Here is an 18,634-nt window from a genome sequence, read left to right as displayed (position 1 = left end):
GGTCGAGACCGAGTCCATTGGTTTTCAAATACAGTCAAGTCCGAGTCAAGACCGAGTCTTTGAGGAAGCAAGTCCGAGTCGAGACTGAGTCTTTAGGAGTCGAGACCAAGACCATAAAAACATGTCAGTTTTCATATTCATGATTTAATATCACCCCAGTTAATAATCAACAGTTAGGCCTACAGACTAAGCTAGATTGGGAATTGTTTAGAGGAGCAGTCTTAACGTCTTAATATGGACTATGCTTTTACTATCATTAAAAAAATCCCCACCACATGCATCATCTTCTGCCTATTTTTCTAAACTGCTTCAACAGTGCTGCTCTGTCATCAACATGTTAAGCCCACCCTGACTTTTTTAATCATAGTTAGGACATGCAGAGCAAATAAAAAATTTCTAGTGGTATGTATTCTAGTGGACTAGTGATGGGGACGAGACCGCCTATATGCCGAGTCCGAGTCAAGACCGAGTCTTTGAAGGGTCGAGACCGAGTCAAGACCGAGTCTTTGAAGGAACAAGTCCGAGACGAATCCGAGAAAGCAGAAATCGGTCTCGAGACCGGTCTCAAGTCCGAGACCGCACTCGAGTACTACATCACTAGTAGTTGATGATTCAAACATGTTCTGACCAGTTCCAAAGGTTTTGATTAGTTCATTTCAAAGAAAAGAAAGAAACGGTTATAATGTTCAAGCATGCAGTAATGGCAGGAATTAATTTAACATGTTAACTTTGACAGCCCTAACTAAAATGCATTCATGTTTACTCTGAAATACATAATAATACACATTCACAAACAATGTCACAATCAGCTTGTCTAATTATGTTGTATATCGTACTCCAAGCACGAACATGACATGAAAGTGTGCTTACAGTGTCTCTTTGACAAAAGGTTCATAGTGTAATGCTCAGGTATTCACCTCATTAAGCCAAAGATGAAACAACGTCTTCAAACGACTGATTGTTACGTCTGTAAAGGGGAAAGAATACAAAATGACTCTGTGACCTTACATTAAATGCGTTTTTTCCCGTTTTCCCCCCTAATATGTTCAGTTTAATAGACAGGAATTAAAATTCCCATTATGGTTTAAATGTTTTCAAATATTATGTACACTGAATTTCTTGCACATTTTACTGTCAATTTGACAGGATTTCCCTACAGTGTAAGATACTACGTTTGCGCAAACATTTTTAAAAGGTTATCAGGGAGGCAGAAAGCACAAGCAAAAGGAAAGAGGGAACAACAGAAAACTGTCCTCCCTCAGTTTGTCATTCGCAAGGGGATCTTTGAATTTCTATTAGGGTCGTTCAGCCTCCCTGAAAGCAAGCACCGCGGGCGTAAATATCTCCGCTGCCCAGATCCCCACCCTAGGGGCGCAGAATAAAAGGGGGTGTCCCAGGAAGGCAAACAGAATTTTTCATCAGAACGCCATCGCTCATCAAAATTTCATCCGGCCATTCTGTATGGGGACTGTATCTAGTGCAACGCCATCACAGCGGGACGTTCCTGTTCAGTCGGATGGCCCTATCTCTCCTGCACCAAAACATGTGCTTCATTAAATGCTTTTCTTTGCCCACACATTACATCATAAACACCTTGATCTGCGGAAGAGCGATTTCTGATGACTCTAATTTTAAGATTCACACATCCATAGTAAAAAGATGTTTCTAAAAGTTCTAAAATCCAGAACTGACATGCACACTTTACACGGCATCCACCTTCTGTAAACTAAACTTTGTGTTTTTAACTTGAAGTACGTGTGTTTTTAACTTTTCCGCCATTGACGGAAATGTCCGGCTTTCCGTGTTTTCACTGTTATACGGTAGGGGGCGCTATTACGCATCTTCTGAAAGAGTACAGAATCTTCTGAAAAAAAAAAAAAAAAAAACCTTTTCAAGAAGCAGAAACAAGCGATAGTATATGTAAGCAGATGCATATCCAGGACGAGCTATAGGACTGTGAGGCTTTGGGGGTGTAGATGGAAGCGATCTACTCCATCTATGTTTTGATCATTGATCCAGGTCTTTGACAAGAAACGTGATTTTGCTCAAAATGTTTCTTTTTTTTTATGAAACTTGCCCACATTAGACCAAATTGAGTATTGACAAAAAAAAAAAGAATGCATGAAGTTAGAATAATTTGTTTAGTTTCTTTTTAAGCAGAGCTATTCTTTCTTTTCCTATATTGCATGTTCATTGCATTCATACAACAAAATATTCTGGGGGCCACGAAACTTTTGTGAAAATAATGCTGGCACTGACTGACAACTTTTTTTCAAAAACACTGACAGGGAAAGAGTTAAGTACAACATCATATCAGGTTGCAAAATGCAAATGGCCATAAAAAAAATATTTAACCTGAAAGTAATTTTTTTTTCATAGAAATGTATTTTTTACTACTTTAAAGTACTGTCACTAACATAGGTTGATCTCCACAGAAATGCAATTTTATGAAAGGACAGATCGCACAGAATTAGTTTTGAAATACCGAGCAGCTTGATTTGCGCTCTGAAGACAACTGTGTGCCCATCTCACTGTATTCAGCATCATGAGGATGCCTAAAGGATAGAGCTCTGTGGACAGTGACGCAGCAGGCGATGGAGTCACATTCTGGCAATAATTGGCCCCATCGCGATGTTTCTGTGGGGGGGAGAAATTAATTATGAAGGGACCTCCCTTATTCTTTCTCTCCTTCAACTTTTTTTTGATGTGCACAGGACCACTCTCTGTCTCTCTCTCTCCGTCTTCTTTCCTCACCGTCTCCGTGCCGTTAATCTGTGTCTTCCACGTGAGAGGCGGTGGTGCTTGCTTTGGGCTTCCGCCCTTTCGAGCGGGAGTGCAAAAGAAGCCCTTTTCTGCATCCTGTGTGAATAATTTACAGGAGCTGCCGGTGCCAAAGCTTTCAAGGTCGTCTGCGAATCAGTAGCTGTGGTACAGGAAGGGCCTTTCGCCTCATGGGGAGCGCTCTCTCTCCCATGTCTCTCCAACCTTTTAACTGCAAATCCTCTACGTGGAGGCTGGGGAACGGGGCTGTAGAGGAGAGGTCTCTGGCCTGCCGCCTCCCTTCAGTGATACTATTGTATGGGCAGCTCTCTCAGGCATTGGGAGGAAACAGCGGGGCATTTTTCATTAGCCGCTCCCTTGGCACAGGCTAGGAAAAAAATAAAAAGGCAGAGAAAAATAAAAGACGACATTCAGAAACGAACTCCCCGTGACTGCCTTTTAACCCACAGATCCGCTTTTGTGGGGCTGACCTTTTTTTTTTTTTGCTGCTATACTTCATAAATGTGGGAAGGGGCTGGAGAGCCGATAATAAGGAATGGGAAAACAGGCGTCTTTGCGAGGTGAGGAAGTTCTGTGAGAGGCGCACCACCGGAGGAGTCTGAATCGGGCATCGTTAGAGGAGGGCACAGCTTTCAGGGTCCTGTGGAAGGATTAGGCTGAGAAAGAGAAAAGAGCATTTGAAGCCAATTACCCACATCGGTCTATAGTGAGCGATTCTTATAAATCAATATCCGCTGCCTGAACACCGTGTAAACTGAGTTGAATCTTATTTTTGGAGAGCTGTCATGTTCAATTTGTACCTCTCATCCATAAAGGATGGAGGGAAAAAAACATTTCTAATATAAGGTGTAATATAAGGAGGCTCAAGACGTTGAGCTTGTTAACAAAGCGGGTCATTTTCTCAAACACCCCAAGTTCATGGGCCGGACAGCCTATTTGGAGACGCACATTACCGTTCACTAATGGCCACTCTTTCTCCACATTCTCTTCCAGCGCTGTTCCTCGGTCCTCTTCAAAATGGAGGTAATAAGTCAGTCGGGTACTAGTGATAATGACCAATCTAGGCCAGCCCGAGGTGATTCTCCGGGCACCGATTGTCCTCGTCTTTCCTCCATCCGTTTTTGTTTGCGTAAGTGCCTCATGATGAGCCTGGCAGTGCTTCTGTGCAAATGAGAATAAATAGTCAGGGTGTCTCGTGAGAGAGGACTGTGGGAAAAATCAATCAAGCTCCCATTAACAGCAGCTTCCAGCTGCTTCAGAGCAACGGACTCCAGCGGCAGCCTTTTATCTGTCTATCTGTGTTTGTTTAGTGCCACTGCTATGTATTCATCAGTGCGCCGTGCTCTCGTTATTTGCACCAGTCTTTGCCGCTTTTTAACAAATCTTGAAAGAAATCTAGCCGCCGCATCCCATAAAGGCATAAATGCTCATAATGATATTCTATAAATGTTCCTCAACTAAACGACACCCTGGGGAGAATTGCGTCACACTTGTCTTTAGTTGTGCAGATTTATCCAAAACCTCATTACCTAAGCGATGGCAGGTTTAAACTCACGTCAAAAGTGGGCTCCAGGCAGAGAATTACATTCAGTAGAATTCTAAACATGTTCATGTGATATATATATATATATATATATGTATGTACAGATTTTACCACTTTTTATTTAAACTAGAGCTCTCAATTGTTTTAATTTAATTTGATCAATTAAACAAATTTGCAAACTACTTTCTCTCTTCAGAGATTCCCTTGGGGTCAATTTGACTCCCATAGGAATGAATGGGGAACATTTGTTTTTACTTTTTTTTTTTTTTAAATGAACAAAAAACACGGGCATAAACCAGAACACACACAGTCATTAAGGGATGAGACCATAGAACATACCCAATGCAGAACACATGTACTGGGGCAATGGGGAGCATAATGGGACAATGTTTTCCCCCCAAAAAGATTTGAACATATTTACAATGCAGGACAAAAAATATTATCAAAATGAAATTGTATAAGCTTTTTGGACAAAAAAATTAAGAAGTGTAATTTTAATGCTTTCGGGTCATTTTGACCCGTGAGGGAAGGATTTGTGAGAGTCTGAAGGTTACGATCTATTAATCTGTTGACCGTAAACCTTTGGGAAACCTCTTTGGAAACAATCACTATGGTTGTACAGTAATTCCATTTGTCACCATACGTTGTGCAGAAATTGCACTTACAGCAGTTTCATAGGGGGATGGATGGTGAACCAACTGCAGGGTAAAGTTATGAAGTCTACTGTAGGTGATTGTGCCCCCTTCTATCTCATTTTCTGTAAAACCATTTAAAAAAGATTTCCTGCCATATTCTGTAAAACCTTCAAGTTGCATATGTTGCTATCAATACACTGTTTATACTAGTGATGTTACGTCTGACACCGACGCTCCGAAGCTTGCTTCAAACTCGAACGGTCCTTGCAATGAACCACTGCTTCGGAGCTTGTATCATTACGTCACTAGTCACGTGAAAATGACTTCTGAAGCAAACACACTGGTTCACTCCTGTAGTAAACCACCTGACTGCTTTGACAGCCCAATCCAGTGTTGACAGGTTTGAAACCTGGCGGCTGTATTTCTTATAAAAGTGAAGGTAAAAAAAAACTATAGAAACCATTACAGAAATTCTATTGGATTTAATGGTTTTCATGGGAATTTTATTGGTTGTAATGGGAATTATAGTGGTCTCTGTGGGTCTACTGATATGTGTTGGGTTGTGTTGGTGGGGGCATTAAATCCTAATGGAATATGTCCCTAACACACTACAAAAAAGAATTATGTAGTGGTTTAAATGGTAAAAGCCAATGGTTCCTATTTTAATATAAACCATTAGAATTTCTGTGATGGTTTCCAACTTTTTTTTAAGCTGGTCTGATCTTCTGTCCTTGTCTAAAGAAATAATTACACACACACATCATGCTTAATGTTTTATTATCAAGGTGAACACATGAAATTCATCAGTATCTGTAAAATTCACCTACATAAATGAGTTTCACAGCACTAACACTGTTTCAGCTTTGATCGCCTCGGTAAAAACACGTAATAAACGGGGCGTTACTTGCATTTTATGGTTGTCAGCTTTGTTGCATCACATTTACTTCACCAGGAGATGGTGCTGCAATTTCTATCTGAATGAAACTTCGAGTAATGAACCATTTTCGACACAATTGTATCAGAAAGCAATAATGCTTCGAAACGCTTCATTTGGCCATCACTAGTTTATACCAGTCATACATTTTTGTCATTATTGTTATTTACAAAAATGATCACATACAAGTATTCAAGTCAGAATGATAATTCAGCGACACAAGGAGACGTATGTAACGTGTAAGCAGGGATGAGGCAGAGAGGGAATCCAAGTTTTAATAGACAAACATAAACGCAAAATAATCCAGGAACAAAGGTAAAATCCACAAAGAGAAGGCAGGATCACAACGACAGGAATACACAAACAGCAACAACAGACAAACAACAACTGAAGCACAGAGGTTTAAATAGACTGGCTAACAAGGGGCTGATGAGGGACAGGTGTTGGTGATTGATGTCATGGGAACTAATGAGGGTAACTATGGTGACAAACAAGGTACAAGGCAAAACAGGAACCAAACACAGGAAGTGAACACAGAAACAATGGGGAACTAAGAATATACTTCAACATAAAAGTCCTACAAAACACAAGACAGTACAGGGATCGTGACAACGTACATGCGTGATTTTTCTTTTATCAGCAAGACATCCAACCTGAATAGTACATAAAAATCCAATGAATCCAGTGACAAAAAACTAAAGATACAGTTCAAGGGATGTGTTCGGTGAATTTATTTTCACCAGATTCATCATCATCTGTGTTTATATTTGTGTGTGTGATTCTGTGCATGCAAACTACACGTCAGCTACTTTCCAATTACATTAGGATGGGAAACTGAACCTAGATCAGCAATTATCCCAGAACTGCAACTGAAATTCCCTAATTATTTGATGTTTACACATCTACATTGAAGGTGAAGGCTACATTTTCCCAGGCCTTTCCAACGCAACTTGTAGCTCACAAGTCTGAAGCTTTGAGAAGAATCCACAACAGCTGACTAGTTAGTACTGGTGCTCTCCTTTAGCTCCTCTGTTTTGCCGGAGCATTAAGGGCCATATGTTTATCACACACTCCTGATTCTCCAGTCACAGATGGCCAGATAGGGGTTTGATCCTATCCCAACAGCAGAGCCTGGCAGCAAGCGTGCCCATGAGATCTGTTCCTGTCCCGAGCAGTGGGGTCCCAGCCCTGCGGTGTCTGGATATAGCTGCCCTGGATCGACACAGATTCACCCCAGAAAAAGATGCTGTTACTTCGCCTGCCTACCGAGACCCAGGAAGCCTCCTGCTGTTCTCCTGAAACCTGCAGAGAGGTTGCCTGGTTTGCTGCATTCTGCGCTAAAAAATGCAGACGGGCCGGTTCATCCACCCTATAATGCCAGCGTTTTAATACGAGCAAAATGGCCTTGCCCTCTCTGTCCTTAACAGCATCACAAATGATTTCTTCTGTCCTTGGTTTTTAATCACAAGACTTTCCTGTCTACGTGGCTTTTTTTTTGGTGATGTGTCAATAATTTAGAATATTCATGATGATGAGGAATGCATACCAATCTGCAAGCTAGTGTCCGTATCGCTTGCAGTTTTCACACTCACTATCCATGCACATTTACAAAACGCCAGCAGGCATTTATTCAGCTGTCAAACCAGACAGATTTCTTTTTAGGGTTGTTTTTGCCAAGGCCTTGAATCACTTCAAGCGCTGTTTTTTTTTTTCCGCGGCATGTTAGATTCCCGCAGCTGCCCTGTATTAGTCGCACCAGCGACTAATCTGGCTTTATTTGAGATGCAAGTCCTGATTTAACACATGTTTAAGTGTGCTGAATGCACCTTCATTGGGAGTTGCTTTGATTAAGAACACTTTCATTCATATGTTAAGTCTCTTAAAACACTTTTCATTCAGCTTATATTAGTCTGAAAATGTCTGACAATGTATAAATATTGATCACTTCCATCATTTCTGCAGTTGTTTTACATCATGAACATTTCCATCACATTTCATATTGGTGGAAATTACATTTTATAAATGTCTGACTCCTTTGTCTTGCTAGTGCTAATTTTGTAACTAACATTTTATGTAAACAAAAATACATATATACACACATTATATTTTCACACTTTTGCATAATTTGACAAAATTAAACCGTGATTGGAAATGATAAAACTATTTACTTTTCTTGACACATCACACTTTCTCTGAAGCTGTAAACTTTATATATATATATAAAAAACAATTAATTGCAAATTGGTTGTGGTTAAAATGATGTAACAGCTTGAGGGTTGTAACTGCACAAAAAAAATTATTTAAATAATTTTCAGTAGTGAAATTTTTATGATTGAATCAATCTCTTAATTTTTAAAATGCAATATTTTTATGATGGAATTTCTGGGTCTGGCAAGAGTAAAACTAAATCTACAGTAAAAACAGCGGTTAAAAGTTTGGTGTATGCGGTATGATTTTTTAATATTTTTAAAAGAATCCTCTTACACTCAGCAAGGCTGCATTTATTTGATCAATGACACAGTAAAACAGTAATATTGTGAAATATTTATTTAAAATAACTATTTTCTATTTTATTATATTTTAAAATGTAATTTATTCCTGTGATCAAAGCTGAATTTTCAGCATCATTACCCCAGTCTTTAGTAACATTGAATAACAGTATTAATTAATAAAATAATAATAATAATAAATATTACTGACCCCGCACGTTTGAATAGTAGTGCACATGATGAGACAGTAAAAAGTTTCCAAGACCGTTTAAATGTGACTTTCATAAAAAAAGAAAAGAAAAACGTGCCCATAGATGGATCAACACCCAAATATGCAACCCAAGCAAAATAAACACATGGAGCAAGACACTCTTGAGAACACATCTATATCTGCTCGCGGTGCTCTACATTATTCAAAGACTCATTCTCATCCGTTTCTCATCGCTCCTCACAGGATGAGTCCTAATTTCAATCTGTACATAAGAGGATTGTAAAGCCCACACACTGGATTTGGTCAGAAATTGATATGAGACCCTGCCGTGCTTTAATTGATTAACGTTCGTCTGAGATCCTGCACTGTCTCACAAAAGTAGAGAGGTCTCCCTTAAGGCGAGGATCTCCGAAACGAAGTGGTCCGCCGCTGATTAATTTGTCATGATAGGAGCTTGATAGGCACTTGGTCTTGGAGAAACAGCCAAATGAATGAGTGTGTGATTGACACTGGGTTTTAATTACGGCTTAAAGGCCTCAAGAGGGTGGTAGAAGTCTAACTGTTTCCTCAAGCTTTCGAAGGGAAGACCTAATTAAAGTAAATGAGGTAAAATCACAAATGTTTGAGATGTAGTAAACGAGAGGGTGTGGAAACAGACAGGTTGGAAACAGATATATATATATTTTTTAAAGTTACAATTACATACTAAGATATGCACTAAGATGCAGTGCACTGTGTTTAATTAAGATTACGTATACAGTTTCATTTTCATGCTTAAATGGGGGGAAAAAAACATTAAAACATGCAAACAAGAAATAGCTTTACAGCAGTCTAGCAAGGCACAAGACAGCATTTTATTCCGGAGTTTTCGTATGTTGGGATAGCATGGGAAACTTCAGAGGGCGAGGTATGACCTCATTATACGGCAATACAAGGTTTGGTTATGGGGTGTCCGCATGGAAATATATAGGTCAGCTTCATAAATATTTCATGCAAATGGATTGCTGTTCGCTCTAGTGAGCATGAAAAAAAAAATCTGAAGCATTGGGATTTACACACTCATTTGATTAGAGCGATTGTAATTGCAAAAGTCGTCATTTCCATACTAACCTGCTTTCCTCCCCAGACCTTTAATCTCAACTATCCTTAAACTCGGCTGTCAGATAGCCAGAGCATTCCTCATAAACTCAAAGGAGGGAAGCGACATTTTGTGGAGCACTGCAGATTTTTCTTATAAAGCAACCGATAAGGAGAGACAAGGCAAGGCCATCTCAATATCCCCCATTTATTCTCATTACTAGCGATAATCATTACTCACTCTCTCTCTCTCTTTTGTTCGTTCCATCTTTCTCGAGGTATTCCCTTCCCCCCAGTAGATGGCTGCTATATTTGGAGTAGAGCAGACGGAAGCTGTTTACCGTCTCCACAGATCCCAGAGTTTTATCTCCAACATCAGAGACAAAAAGAATCAAACTCACCCGCATCTACAACAAACACAAACAGCCTCTATAGAGCTTACAAACAGAAGAGTTGATAATGATGAAACATCAAGCAAATCATCTAGCAAAGTAGACTTTAATATCACACTAATATCTAGAAGAGTGGACAGAAGTTTTCACGACCACACACACCATAAAAAATGACTTGTTTCACTTGTTTTCCAGTAAAGGTATCTAAAAATCCTTAAAAAGCAACACTACATAACTCTTGTTTTCATAGATTGTATCTTGTCTTACTACACCAGTGCTATTTTAGTATTATGCATATACTATTACCTCCTTGGCAGACATTTTCCCCTGTTTAGAGTAAAGTCACTTCATTTTGATACATTTTTCAGAAAACAAGACTTATGTAATTTTTCTTCTCAAGTAATGTATATTGATTTGTTGAGAATGTTACATGAATTTGTACTGGAAAACAAAACAATTTTTTTGTGTGTGTGTGTGTACAGCAACCTGCTGAACTAACCTACAGCAATAAAATCACTGCCTTAAATCTGAGATTTTGTCCAAACCGGCCGTGATAAGCAACAAAACCAGCAGGCCTGAACCAGCGGTGTACTGGATAGCCCCGCCCACAGTGAAATCTCATTGGCCCTCTCTTTAACTACACATCAGCCATGATCTAAAGATCTGTAGAATCCACAATATTCCCCACAGGTACTGTTTTTAGCCGTGCGCTATGGTGTCTGGCTGCACTAATTAGCCTAGCTGATTTCTTGAGCCAAGTAGGTGAGCTAATGAGCTATACCTCGGGTGACCCTAACTAATAAAGGGTGGGAATCGTCCTCGGCGGTGCAGCTTTCGCCCTTGCCTGTGGCTGCGATGTAACAAGCGTGCTAATTGTCCGCTGTTCCCTGTTTTCACAGGTGTAAGTGTAACCTCCACGCTGGTCAGTGCTCCCCCCGTTACGGGACCCTTCAGTGCGACTGCGAGCACAACACCACTGGACAAGACTGTTCGGCCTGTGAGAGAGGCTTCAAAGCCAAGTCCTGGAAGCCCGGCTCGTACCTGCCCACACCCAACGGCTCCCCGAACATTTGTAAGAATTATGCACCTGCTGTATTCAGACACGCGCACACACCTGAGAAGAACATATGATTTACGTACTGTGTAGAAAACTGGGGCAGCTTCACTTGCTAAGGAAAGCAGAATAGCACAAAGCTTTCAAAGTAACTTCGCAATAAAAAGAAGATAGGCATATTGAATAGTTGAAATGTACAGTTCATGGCTACTGTACGCTCGCTCACTGCCTGCAAAAGCGAGGCGGGCTTCTGTATTTTTGAATCTTAGATGTGCTCCAGAGTGGTAGAGAAATAATAAACCCCACAAGAGTGTTTTCAAAAATAAAGGAGTAAAACTCTCTCATTTGTTTTATCTTCCTCTCTTTGTGTTTGCAGGTGAGGCGTCGGGAACATCTGGCAGTAAGTGGCATGCTAACGGAATACGCTGACTGTCGTTTTCATGTTTTCGCTCCTGCTGCCATCACTCTTTTGGCCTCTTTATTTCATGTCGTTAACAAGACGTCGGGTTATAATCCGTCCCTTAACTGTCACTGTGAACTCTGATGGCGTGATGCATTTTTCCACAGTTTTCTACTTCATAAATGTTTCATGTGATGCAAGACGCAAAGCATTCTAATGCTGGCTTGTGATGTATGAGGGTGTGCTCAAGGTTATGGGAGATTTCAGTGCAGTTCTGCCCATTCGTGGTGGTTTAATGTTGTTTTGTTGGAAATCTGAGGTGATGACTGATCTCATGAGGAATACAGAGTCAGATTCTTCTTAGGGTTTCCCGGTTTTAGTGATCCTAGTGACTTTTGCTTCTAAAGAATGGTAAAATGTTTCAAATGATTTAGACTCGCATGAGATGAACATTTTACTTATATCAGCTGCATAAAAGCTGTTTTACTATACCATAATGAGATCACATGACCAGCTGAATACTACTCTGTAAACCTTTTTTCTGACCCTTTCAGTTGTGGAATTATTTAATGAGAATGTTGGGTAAATAGGGTATATGACAATGTTGTCGGAAACCAAAAACTACGCTTTTACTCAAATCTCCAACATCGCAAGTTGGTGTCCGAGCCAAGTCCAAGACCTGAAAAAAAATGACTTGGTGCCATTTTGCCAGAAGACAAGACCTGTGCATTTATTTTATTTTTATTACCATTTGCCAGAAAAATTTGTTATTACAACAGGCTGTAATGTTGTTTTTTATCCTCAGTGCCAACACTAGCAGTTACGCTTGACCCAGCCACTGTACCAATGTCTATAACTCCATCCATAACACCACCCACAGACTCAACACCAACAAGCACAGAGTCAGTCCAACCAATCACAGAACCCCAGACTCCGGCTCCATCCACGTCTGTAGACACGTTTACAGGTTCGAGCTTTTTTTTAAAGTCAATAGAGTAGTGTAGTTTGTCTTGTGATGCTCTGTAGATTAAAATAGGTTGGTCTTGTAGTAGTAGAACAGAGTTCAGTAGAAGAGTAGTTACCTTTCGGTAAACTAGAAGATGATTATTTACAAGATAACAGAACTGCATAAAAGTACCATACCATATGGGTAGTTGACAAATGAACATGAAGTAGTTTTATTCAGTAAGTAAGGATGCACTAAACTGATCAAAAGTGAGTAAATGTTACAGAAAAGTCCTAAAAAGTTTGCAAAAATATTAAGCTGCACAGAAATGTTTCCTGAGCAGCAAATCAGCATATTAGAATGATTTCTGAAGGATCATCTGAAGACTGGAGTAACGATGCTGACAATTCAGCTTTGCCAGCATAAAAAAAAAAAAAAAATTCAATAGAAAAAAGTTTTTGAATAAATTTATTTTTTGTTTAGTTTCCAACCAAATAATGAAAATATAAGAGAAATTAGATGCCATGTCAACTGCCCATATACCACAAGTACTGGCATGTGGTATTATTACCTTTTGAAACCATAACTGTACAGTGGTACCATCACAGTGCTTCTTCCCAACCTCTGACCAATGAATAACAGTCACTGGAGTGAGAACAATTTATCTCAGTGTGTGTCGGGCTGTAGACTCTCACACTCCCTCAGGGTCCCGCTGCCTGTCATCAAACACACATGCAGAAGACACATTAATACATTATTTCACTCTAAGTAATATGTTGAAATATCTCCATAATTCAACATTATTAGGGCCTGTCAGAATGGCCTGATTTTGGAGTTTGTGATGACTTTTTTTTTTAATCATTGCCAAGCTGAAAATATTTAATAACCTTCACTGGAAATAACTGGGATTGTTTGGAATGGGGCGAAATAATCTTCCACATGCAGCAAGCAATGCATATTTTGCGAGGTCTGGCAACATTTGTCCGCAAAAAGTAATGTTTTGTGTATGTTTAATGATGTGTGAGAGAGGATTTTCTCCCGAGATTTAGGTGTGATGTCCCTTTATAAAATAGACATAGTGATGCGTTTGCTGTTACAGGACGAATGTGTTCTGTACTAAAAGTTTCATGGTCACTCCTAATATTTTTAGACCCTGGAAGGAATTTGTGGTTTCATTTTATCATCCATAACCAATTCATTCATTCTGCTGAATGATGGAACAATCTGACACTGACCAAGGACTCTTGCAGGACATTACCGAAATCTGAATAGTCAGATTATGAAACTTGAGTAAGATATTTCTTTTGCATGAAAGACATCTGGATTAAAGTTAGCCTCAGCCTCAAACACATCCATGGACAATCTATATACCTACATAACATAACATAACTACAGAGCCCCTAAAGGGACATGATAAGGGGGAAAAAATATGAAATGTGAGGAACATTTATTTGTCAATGCTTTTGCGTTCTCTCACAAATGTTTTGCGTTCCCCCGAGAAACTGCATTTATTCACAAAGCACACAAAAGTGGACGGAAAGTTTCTCTGGGGAATTCAAAACATTTGCAAGAGAACGCAAAAGCATTAACATATCATTTTAATTCCCATCTCATATTTTTTTATCACCATGTCCCTTTAGGGTCTCTTTAAATATTTGAAAGATATTGTTTGAGGCAGACAGATATTACTGGGCTCCCATTGCACATGCTAAACCATTTTAAAGTGTGATTTATGGGCATGTAAAAATCTCAAAAGTTTATAGTAACATTATTAAAACATATATATTTCTTTTTGGAAATTTCTATTGGCAATATTTTTAGTTACACTACAGTTCATAAGTTTGTGGGCAGATAGATTTTTAATGTTTAAAGTCTTTTATGCTCAAAGGCAGCATTATTTTATTTGATTAAAAAAATACAGTAACAACAGTAATATTGTGAAATATTATTACAATGTAAAATAGCACTTTTCTAATTTAATATATTTTAATAATTTATCCCTGCGTTGGCAAAACTGAATTTTCAGCATCATCAGTGTCACATGATCCTTCAGAAATCATTCTAATATACTGATTTGCTGCTCAAAAAACATTTCTTATTATTATCAATGTTGAAAACAGTTGTGCTGCTTAATATTTCTGTGGAAACCGTGACTTTTTCCCCCCCAGGATTCTTTGATTAATAGAACGTTCAAAAGAACAGCATTTATTTGAAATAGAAACTTTTGTAATAATATAGATGTCTTTACTGACACTTTTGATTAATTTAACACATCCTTGCTGAATAAAAGTGTTCATTTAAAATACAACAACAACAAACAAAAAAGCTCTAATGTGGATCCTAGCATCTATTAAATAAATGTTAAAGATTTATATTCAGTAAATAATACATATTAATTGGAAAATTCATGTAAAAGAACTTTGTTAGTCACATATCAACAAGATACCAAATATCTATCTGTATAATACACTTTGTATGTCTGTGAAATAATCAGAATGTATTACTTTACACTTCATTGAACGCCAGCCTATTATTGTGGCATGTACTGTATCATGGATTTCAGATTTACCCACCCATAAACATCAATATTAAAAAACGAAATGGGTTTGGTCACTTTACAAGATGATCAGACGGCAGTTATCGGCCAGAATGAGTTAGCAAATCTTGGTTCAAATCTAGTTGTTCAAGTAGGACTGCAGCAGCCGTGACCTCTGTGACCTAGTCATGTTGAAATGGGAAGGTTATCAGCATATGCGCTTCAGGGCCAAATCAAGACATCATTACCAAAATGATCTCCAAACAGTCCTGGGATTGAACCCTACTGCTATCCAGTATCATTTTTTATTTTATTTTTATTGAATTTTACTGTGTGAAAGGATGAGGGATAAAATATGATTGGCACGGTTTATTCCATTCCTCTTTCCTGGATAGAGTGTTTGGAAACGGTGATAGAAAGCTCTCACTGTCCTAAAGGAGAAGACAGAGCAGAAAACAGAGTGCAAGAGAGAGAGAGAGAGAATGCAATAGAGAAAGACAGAGAGCAGGAATTTGGAGGAAATGGATGATGAATGTTTATTAATCTTGTGGGCCTCCCATCACACTAAAAATAACCCTCATGCATTTATCCAGCAAGGGCAATGTTATTGCACATCTTCTTGCCCAAGTGTCTGAGGCAGTGCATGGGGAGAAGCATCTCGAAGATTTAGTGAGCAACTGTATGTAATAAAGCTGAAATTATTCATAATTACTGCAAGGAACTGGCTCTGTTCCAAAACCAAGTGAACTTCCTTGCTGTCTACAGCCTACATAGGCGCCTGTCTTCTAAGACGGCATGTTAACTGAAATGGAAGCTCATAAGTGATCTAAATAGGCTGCGACTTAATGGGAAACAGCGTTCGAGTAGATAGGAGCTGGACTTGTATACTTATTGACTAGAAAAGAGTTGCCAGAGGAAGTTTCTAAATAGTGAACTGACTTTTGAAAAATACATAGCATATTTTACTATTGAGTAATAGGTGCATAAATGTAACTTTTTTTTGCATTAAATAAATGATATTTATAATCAACTTTTCTCACACATTTTTTACACCATCTTGGATAAATTGTCACAATGCATTTTGGCATTGCTTCCTTTGACACACTGCCTTAGAATCTGGCCAAAAGAGATTTCTTAGAAGGCAGCACAATCATGCTGCTTACGTTTTGGAACAGCAGGAGCGCACGCTTGCTGCCTTAAATACTCAGCTTACTAGATTTTGGAAGAGAGCCATTAATTCACAAGATTGCAAGTCTGTTTTTTTTATCTCTCTCAAACAAACACTATTTCTTTGTCTCTCTCTGTCATCCTAATGTGGTCAGAGAAGGAGAGCGGTCTGAAGTAGATCTGGCCACTCTCTGCCTGCCCTGCTCTTTTGGTTCTGGTCCGGTTCGGTGGCAGATGGCAGGTGGGGGTGAACGCGAGAAATCTGCCCGTGCTCCAGCTCTCACGTTAACCCCCCGTGGCCATATGCCTGCCCTCCTGTTACCCGTTCCCTGTTCATTGGCCCTGAACGGAGCTCCTCGCTCTCTCACACACAGGCTCGCATGCAGTCTTTGTCCAGAAAGCATGACTGTACTGCGAGAGTCTAATTCCATTAGTAGCCTGTTAAAAGGCACTGCATGATAATACCTCTCTGGATGCGTCTACTGATCATCCTGTGTGAATGGACATGCTTGACATGGCATCATAAAATCGTCATCGTAAATGATGTTGAATATACAGTCAATCTAGCGCATTTACAACAGTGTAGACCAATAATAAAAAATAGCACAGATGGAACACAAGAACATGCATAGACTCCTAAAACACTCTTTGTCTATTCAATGATTTTACACATTTGCCACAATAATGAAATTTTTTCAGCAAATACTGGTATATGAGATTCATTGTGAAACATTTGATATCATACAGTTAATTTGATTGACAGCTCTATTACTTTTTTTATTTCTTTTTTTTATCCAGAAACAGTTTTAGACCCTTATTCACTACTGTTAAAAATTATTCAGCAAGGATGCATTAAATTGATCAAAAGTAATACTAAAGACATTTAAGGGTTCACACCAAGAACGATAACTAAAAAGACAGCTATAATATATATTAGCGTCCACGGCAACAGACAATAAAGCCGGGGATTGTGATTTGCTGTCAATATTTTTCATGTCGTTCATCAGTTGGAAATTATAATTTTTTTAAAAACTGATTATAACAATATTGTTCCTTTGTGCTGTTATCGTTATAATTATGGTGTGGACTTTATCTCTATCATTAAACGTATGCCCTTTGGTGTGAAGTGGCCTTTATAATGTAAACACTTTTTTAAAATTCTTTAAAAAATTCTTTCTTTATTAATCAAAGAATCCTGAAAAAATGTTTGACCGTTTCCAGAAAAATATCAAGCAGCACAAATGTTTTCAACATGAAGAAATATTTCTTGAGCGGCAAATCAGCATATTAGAATGAGTTCTGAAGGTGAAATGACACTGAAGACTGGAGTAATGATGCTTTGACATCACAGGAGGAATACATTACACTTTAAAATGTATTAAAATAGAAAACTATTATTTTATATTGTAATAATATATATAGTAACAAAATAAGAGTTTTTACTGTATTTTTGATCAAATAAATGTAGCCTACGTGAGCTTAAGAGTCTTCTATCAATTTATTATATATTTCTTTTAAATCTTAATGACCCCTATCTTTTGAACAGTATAGTGTATATACTGTAAATTGTCTCTGTTATGATTTTCCAAATCTCTTTGTTTGTGAAATGAACTGAACGTAACTGAAAACTGAAAATAACTGAAAACTGGTGTGACATAATGAATAAGCAACAACATGTAAAAGTGGTCGGTCATACAGGTATGTTAAAGAAGGGATAGTTCACCCAAAAATAAAAATCTTTCACTCACCCTTCGTGATGTTCCAAAACCTGTATGACTGTGTGACTTGCTCGCTGGTTCTGACGTCAACACCATGACTTTCCATAATTATCCTGATAGAAGGAAGTTTTGCATTACATAGTGAGAGTATTATAGAGAACATATTACATCAAAGTCTTTTATTCCAAAAGAGAAAGGAAAATCCTATTTTCCATAATATGTTCACTTTATATAAAACAGTTTGTATAATTTCGAAAATGCAACACCGATCTCATAGAACATGAAACCCTGTGTGAATCTCTCACTGAATTATTACCCAGAGACTGAGACATAAATTATTTTCATCCACGCCACTCAGACGCAACACTAAATAAAACATCTATCAGTAATATGGCCCATTTTTCATTTGCAAACCATATAAATACAATAAACCCACGGAATTAGGGAACAGTGTCTTCAGCCATGCTTTAATTATGAAAACACTGGGGAGGGACGCAACCTTAATAAAACATCAGCATGCCTGAGAGCAGGAAGTATCGGCCTGCTGCGGTGCTCGCTGTGGGCTGCCCACGCTGAATCCCAAAGCTCCCATCAGCACCGGCACAGTGTGAGCTGACATGGTCATTCCTCTTCCAGAGGGAAGACACCTGCTCCTATTGAGACAGACAGACAGACGACAGCAAACAGACTAACATGCATGAGACGCCGAATGCCACGTTCAATGTTTGATGTACAGTGCTGTGAATACTGG

At 38.7% G+C, this 18,634-nt stretch overlaps 1 protein-coding gene across 1 annotated transcript in view; it reads left to right on the top strand.

Moving 5' to 3' along the window:
- The window catches only part of ntng2a (netrin g2a), a 58,605-nt gene that overhangs the window by 25,318 nt on the left and 14,653 nt on the right, over nt 1–18,634 (top strand). Inside the window, exons 4-6 of the mRNA XM_084388954.1 lie at nt 10,962–11,134; nt 11,493–11,516; nt 12,322–12,483. Coding sequence (XP_084245080.1) covers nt 10,962–11,134; nt 11,493–11,516; nt 12,322–12,483 — 359 coding nt within the window. The remainder of the gene's footprint in view (nt 1–10,961; nt 11,135–11,492; nt 11,517–12,321; nt 12,484–18,634) is intronic.

The sequence above is a fragment of the Rutilus rutilus genome (assembly GCF_951802725.1).
Source record: "Rutilus rutilus genome assembly, chromosome: 19".
In the NCBI taxonomy this organism is placed as follows: Eukaryota; Metazoa; Chordata; class Actinopteri; order Cypriniformes; family Leuciscidae; genus Rutilus; species Rutilus rutilus.
Note: the sequence above shows the minus strand (reverse complement) of the source record. Positions and strands in the feature narration are given on the sequence as shown.